The sequence below is a fragment of the Echinops telfairi genome, unplaced genomic scaffold, assembly GCF_000313985.2.
Source record: "Echinops telfairi isolate 266 unplaced genomic scaffold, ASM31398v2 ScPeMD7_3;HRSCAF=10, whole genome shotgun sequence".
NCBI classification, from domain to species: domain Eukaryota; kingdom Metazoa; phylum Chordata; class Mammalia; order Afrosoricida; family Tenrecidae; genus Echinops; species Echinops telfairi.
This window is the reverse complement of record NW_022103899.1, coordinates 26,606,592-26,613,442: the sequence shown is the minus strand read 5'-3', so window position 1 is coordinate 26,613,442 and position 6,851 is coordinate 26,606,592. Positions and strand designations below refer to the sequence as shown.

The following is a 6,851-nucleotide window of genomic DNA, read 5'->3' as shown; positions in this document are numbered from 1 at the left end:
CCCGTGCTTGAGCCCACAGGGCAGCCACACTGTCAGTCGGTTTCCATGAGGGCCTTCCTCTTCTTCGCTGCCCTTCCACTTGACCTAACATGATCGTGTCCTTCTCCAGGGACTGGTCTCTCCTGGCAACATGTGCAAACTCTGTAAGACAAAGTCTCGCACCCCTGTCTCCAAGGAGCGTACTCTGTCCTTTTTCCAACACAGATCGATTTGTCCTTTTAGCAGTCCATGGGACTTTCTTCTCCAGCACCACAGCTCCAACACATCGATTCTCCTTCAGTCGTCCTTAGTCAATGGTCAACTCTCAGATCCTTATGAGGCGATGGAAAATACCATGGCTTGGGTCAGGTGCATCTTAGTCCTCAAAGTAACATCCAGGCTCTTCAATATTTTAGAGAGGTCTTGTGCGGCAGATTTCCCCAAGGCAGCGCATCTTTTGATCTCTTGACTGCTGCTTCCATGAGCATTGATTGTGGATCCAAGAAAAACAAAATCCTTGGCAACGTCAACCTTTTCCCCATTGATTGTGATGCTACCTATTGGTCCAGGTGTAAGGATTTGGGTCTTCTCTACATTGAGTTGTAATCTATCCTGAAGGCTGCCATCCTTGATCTCCATCAGCAAGTGCTTCAAGTCCTCCTCCCTTTCAGCCCGCAAGGCTGTGTCATCTGCACGCCACAGGTTGTTAATAAGCTTCCTCCAGTCCACTATGGGTATTCGACTATGAGCATAGAAGAACATTTCCTTCCCCCCCAAACTGGGACAAGGACAAACACAGCCAGTGTTCGTGCTTCCGTGTCATCTGTGGTTGAGCTGGGCCCTGGCATGATGCTACCCATCCTACCCCCATGTTTCTAGGCTTCGCTCTTAACCAAACCCAAGCCAAACTCCCAGCCTTGGAGTTGATGCTGACTCATAGCCACCCTATTGGACAGCGTGGAGTTGCCCCCACCCCTGTGGGTTCCCAAGACTTTACAGCTTTTAGAGGGGTAGAAAAGCCTCATCTTTCTCCCACAGAGCGACTAGTGCTTTAGAACTGCTGATCTTGTGGTTAACCCACCAGGCCACCAGGATTCCTTGTGGCCCTTAGGAAACCGCCATCTCGGCCCTTTCTCTCAAGGAGCTGCTGGGTGGCTTCAAACCCCGAGCCTTGGTGAACAAACCCAAACCAGACTCCTGGCCATTGAGTCCACTTCGACTCACAGCGACTTCCACTCACAGTTTCCAGGACTGTGCACCTTTACAGGGGCAGACGTCTCCCCGCACCCCCCCCCCCCCCAAACTCTGACTATAGAGAAATGATATATTCACACAATGGATTATTATTCATCCTTAAGAAACAATGGTGAGGCTGACAAACACCTTAAGACATGAAGAGAATTAGAGAACATTGTTTAGAAAAGTTAATCAATCTTATAAAGAAAAATATTTTATGACACTACTATTATAAATGAAAATAAATAACAGGAAAGATGGTTTTCACCCCCAAAGATAGGACTTTAAAGACTATGAGGCAGCCAGGGTTGGTGGAGGGGAATGTGGGAGAGAGGGGAGGGACAGGACTGTGGTGGGAGAGAGGGCAGGAAAAGGAAAAAAACAACCAAAAAGAATGATCTAGGGGGATGTTTAATGGGTTATCGTGACTGATTTGGTGAGATGGGCTGGTAACCACATAGAATATATTTTTCCTTGTAAGTATTATATTCCGCATACAAATGGAAAAAATATAACTAAAAAGCGCGCGCGAGGAGTCCCAGCATCCCAGCCTTATCAACTTCCTGCAGGGTCTTCACGCATCCATTTATACATTGGTCTGAGTGGTTATCAAAGGGGAAAAGTAAAACAGAAATGGACTTGGGTACTTTTGTGATGTATACCATATACTCGAGTGTAAGCTGACCCGACTTACTGAGGCACCTAATTTTACCACAAAAACTGCATTAAAAATGTGCTGAAAAACTTGGCTTATATACGGGTCTATACGGTAAGTGCATTTCAAACAACCAAAAAGGAAAGAATATTACTGTGGTCAGTTCATGGACCCTTGATCCCTGGGTGTCAGGGGGCTCCAGCTTGGCTTCCACTTGTGATTTAAATACGAATCCACTTATACCTTTGCCCTCACTTGTATCATTTCAGCCTTAGAATGCTCCACATTCTCACCTCTTGGCCCCCATCTCTTCTTTTCTGTGTTCTCTATTTTGCAACTGGTCTGTAGCTTCTCATGCGCGAAGGAGACACTTGCTTTGTAAGGCCCATCTGTACTGGGCCCTTCAGCTCTCTGTCACTGACCGCGTTAGAAATGGGCGGCTTCCAGAAGTGTGCCACGTCGATGGCAAACCTAAGCCCTCGAGCTGCCATCCGTGCCTCCCAAGCACTCTGCCCTCACTCGTACTCTGCCCTTGACAGGCCGGCACATTTGCCCCTTAAGACAACAACCCATTGCAGTGAAGACTCATCATTCTTCTGTGACCTTTTGGAGAAACCTCTCGCCTACGTGTCTTTAAAAAGCAACAACCACTAGTTTTATTGGCATAGATTTCACATATCATACAAGTTAATAGTTCAGTCATATCAAGAAGAGTTGCGTAATCATCACCACAATCAATTTCAGGTCCACTTATATTTCTTGGTAGGGTTCTCTCCCCCTATTGAAACACCAGATATTCATTTTCCTAGCTTCTCCTGCATTACCGATATTTTCAAATCTGAGAGAATTGGATAACTCTGGCCCCTCTCCTCCACCTCACTGCCTATTATCTAGCCTCAACAATTAACCTCTGTCTCCCAAGACAGGTGTTAAGAAGGGATGGGACAAGGTGGTCTTTTGCATCATGGTCACTGGGTGACTGTGAGAGATGGAAAGACAAGTTACCTGCACAGCCTTCCCATTAATGTCTGTCCCCATGGACCCTGCTGTGAAGACAGCATTGGGCACCGTCTCCGTGCTGGTTTCAGATGTGTATATGTATGATTGGGGGATGTTCAGTTCTCGACTAGCCACCTGCAAGAAGCAAAAGATAAATCACATGATTTCATTCACCATAAGCCCCTAAACAGACTGTGTTGTAGTTACATACTCTGATGTCCATTTGAGAGGATTATGCGTGAAGGGGTGAAGCCTGGCCTGTCAATCAAGATATAACCAATGAAGCCTCCGTGTGGGTATGGCCTTTGCCTGAGAATTCTGGGAGCTCCTATATTTTCCTCATTGGAGGTGGGAGACACTTCTCTCTCTCCACTCACTCCTTTGGAGACGCTTTACTGACAAGACACATGGCACTAAGCCCTGGGAGCTGAAGAAGCCACATGAACCCACCCTGATGCAACCAGACCTCTGGAGCCAGAGAAGCCACACAGAGCCCCCTGCCAGCGCTGAGATGCTTACAATGCCACTGGATCCCAAAGACTTCCAACCCACTGGCCTTGATCTTCCTGCATTTAGCATCATTGCATGTGTTTTGTGAGTCTGAAGAGGACTTTGTAGATTGGTATCGGACATATGGGCTAATATCGGACTTATGGTCTGATCTGGACTGGACTGGGATATTTTCCCAATATTCACTTGCTCTTGCATATAAGCCTCTTTCTTATACACATATGAGTGTGTCTATGAATTTGCTTGAGAGCCGAGTATAAAAATCCACTATCTTCTTACTGGGGACTGGGATACAATCTTGCGTTCCATGTGGGAGATTCTATCCTTAGCCAGGGCACCTCATTTGCAGCTTCCACCTATCAGTAGAGGCTTGTGTGTTGGTAGGAAACTGAACAGGGTTCAGTGGACCCTCCAGACTAAGTTGAAAACTGCAAAAAGACCTGGTGATCAACTTTTCAACATCAGTCAATGAAAACCTGATCGATCACAATGATCTGATCCTGTTGTGAATGTGGTTGCCATGAGTTGGGGCAGATTTCCTGATAGTTGAGGAGCCCTGATGGCACAGTGCTTCTGAGTTGTGCTACTAACTTCAAGGTCAGCAGTTCAAAACCACCAACCCTCCTGGAGAGAAACATGAAGCTTTCTACTCCCATGAAGACTTACAGTCTCAGAAATTCACAGGGGGCACTTGTATGCTGTGAGTTGGCATTGACTCCATGGCACGAGTTTGGGATTTTGGTCCTCATAGTTAATAGCTGTCACATTTAAGATAGCATCTTTGGGTTGTGCATGTAAATGGATGCATTTGAACATTTAAATAGCATTGTAAAAGATGTACTCTCTCTTAGAGGCATGCTCTCTTGTATACATGCTTCTAGAAGCCATGCAGCAGGACGGCCCTTCTGTCTGAGGCAGCCTCAAGACCTTGGTCTTACTATTGCACCTTCATCTTCTCTCCATGGTGTAGGCCGTTTATCAGATTGTACTAAACTCACTGGCATAGTGGTTACACGTTGGGCTGCTAACTACAACATCAGTAGTTCAAAACCACCAGCCGCTACTCCCCAGGAGAAAGATGGAGTTTCCTACTTCTGTAAAGACTTTCAGTCTCACAGGGGTACTTCTAACCTATCCTATAGGGTCGCTATGAGTTGGGATCAACTCGATGGCAATTTTTTCTTTCTAGCAGATTATGCGGTGTGCTTGTCTGTCTGCGGTTTCCCTTGTGTGACATTTTGCGAGCATAACGGTTTTGTTGGAAAGTAAGCAAAATGTGTTCTGAAAGGGGCCTCTGGATGTTTGTGGTTTCCAACTACACCATTAAACACAATTCTTCTTTCTCACATAGTTTCCATTCAAATGCCACAGTCAACACATTTTTAATTTCATATTAAGATACTAAGAGGGAAACATTCCTATCGCTTGCTCTGCCAGCAGTTTGAAGATACCGCCTTGAATCAGCTCACATAATGGCAATGCCTAATGTAGATGGTGAATTCGCAGAACAGAATTTCCTATCCCATTAAGTGCACTCATTTCTTCTAATTGAGGATCTGGATGAATATCACATTGCTTGGAAACACTTTATCTTTGGAGAAGGGAGTCATATTTTACAGAAAACTTTTGGGGTGGATTCTTTTTCTTAATCTTGGTAAAATTATACATAACAAAACATTTGACAACCCTACTTTTCTGACTTGTATAGTTCAATGGCCTTAATTACCTTCATCGTGCTGTGCCACCATTACCACTATTCTTTTCCAGAGTATTCCACCATTCACAGAAACTCAGCAGTGACTACCCCGCCCCCCCAAGCTCTCCCTCCCACTCCCTGGAGCCATCCCCTGGAAGCAGTGTTGGGCCACCTGCATTTGCCTATTTCACATAAGTGGGACCACGCAGTGTCTGTCCTGTTGTGATAGGGTTGGTTCTTCTGCATGTGTGAGGAATAAGGCATTTTCTCAATTCTAACACCTCCCCTTTTTCACCCCCTTTGTTTTTGCACTTCTGAAATCAAGAGCATCTACTGTGATGGTCTTTCTCCTGCGTAATGAGGACAAAACAAAACTGTTAAGTGGATGGTTAGAGACTCTCTGCTTCTACAGTGGAGAAGACGGACACTTATCTCACCTGTATCATTTTGGTGTAAAGGCCTTGTCCCAGTTCACAGCCACCATGAATCACCAAGACAGAGCCATCTAGATAGATGTGGACCAGAGCAGCAGCCTGCCGGTTCGGGAGGAATAATTAGAATGTTAGTTTAGCAGCCAAATATTTTAGTGCGTTTAGAGAAATGGTTTTGTTTCATTGAGCCAGGCTCTCATTTTGTGTGCTGGAGAAGAAAGACCTTAGCTATAGCTATGGTAGAGAAGCCCGTGCTGTAAAGTCTAGGCTTGGCTTGGACCAAAGCAGATCTGCAAATGAGGGGCCATCTCCCCTCCCATCAGAGCTGGCTGCCTCCTGGAGTCTTGCTGTGGCTGCTTGGGCTGCTTCTCCAAAGACCCAAGGGCACAGCATGTCCGTGTCCTCCCCGACCTGAGAATTCTTGTTAAACCACGTGGAGCCTATCTAAGCCAATGTGCAGGCATAGTTACCCCTGGATACCAGCAGAGCTGAGGCCCCTTGAGGTATTTTAATGGTTGTTATGAGTCAGCACTGACTGCGTGCCACTGGGCTTGGCGTTCGGCTGTGGATTTAATTGTGTCCCCCGAGTGTTTCTTGTAAATCCCAAATCTTTAGTTACTGTAATCCCACTAGGGAACAGGACTTTCTTTGCTGTGCTAATGAAATCATATGGATGGCTAGCTGGATTAGGGGTAAAGCGGGGCTGTCTTCCTCAAATGCCTGCGTTAGGGGATGTCTGCTGGCAGGGCCACCAGAAAGGGGTTGCAGGGAAGGGAAGCACCATCAGACGCCTGGGGGGTGGAGGGGACACCTAGGCACCAGTGATGTGACATCACACCTGAACTCAGCCAATAAGGTTGGCCAGGACCCTCAACCACGCCCCCTCCAGGAATGGCGGGGAGAAGATTTCCTGCCTGGGTTCTGCCCGCTTGGCTTTGCGCTCCTATTCCAGCCTTCTTTTCAGGTGGGCTTTCAGGCCCCCCATAAAGTGGCCATCTTCAGCCGCAAACTCTTGCGTGGTCCCCCTGCGGCCTGCACACTTTTCCAGAGATACCGTGTCCCTTCAAGACCATCGTACCGGAAACTTCTCTTTCCCTCATAAAAGTTCCTTGGATTTACAAAAGTGCTACCACCGAGGAAATTCTTCCAGCGTTGAGAAGCAAGAACTGAGGTAAACTACCCCAGAAACCTAACAATAACCAGTGTAAATGCGTTTTCAGTCAATCACCTTCGAGATATAAAACAGAAGATTGCACACGGAGAAGAAAGCACACGTGGAGGGAAAGATGCCAGGGCTGCAAAAAGTTTGTGGAAACATCCCATGATCTTTTCTTTTCATTCCCCC

General features: G+C 46.6%; 1 protein-coding gene across 1 annotated transcript in view; it reads right to left on the bottom strand.

Annotated features, from left to right (window-relative positions):
• The window catches only part of LOC101662968 (aldehyde oxidase 4), a 78,580-nt gene that overhangs the window by 14,381 nt on the left and 57,348 nt on the right, over positions 1-6,851 (bottom strand). Inside the window, exons 26-27 of the mRNA XM_004701741.2 lie at positions 5,513-5,608; positions 2,876-3,004 (exon numbers count right to left, since the gene is read on the bottom strand). Coding sequence (XP_004701798.2) covers positions 2,876-3,004; positions 5,513-5,608 — 225 coding nt within the window. The remainder of the gene's footprint in view (positions 1-2,875; positions 3,005-5,512; positions 5,609-6,851) is intronic.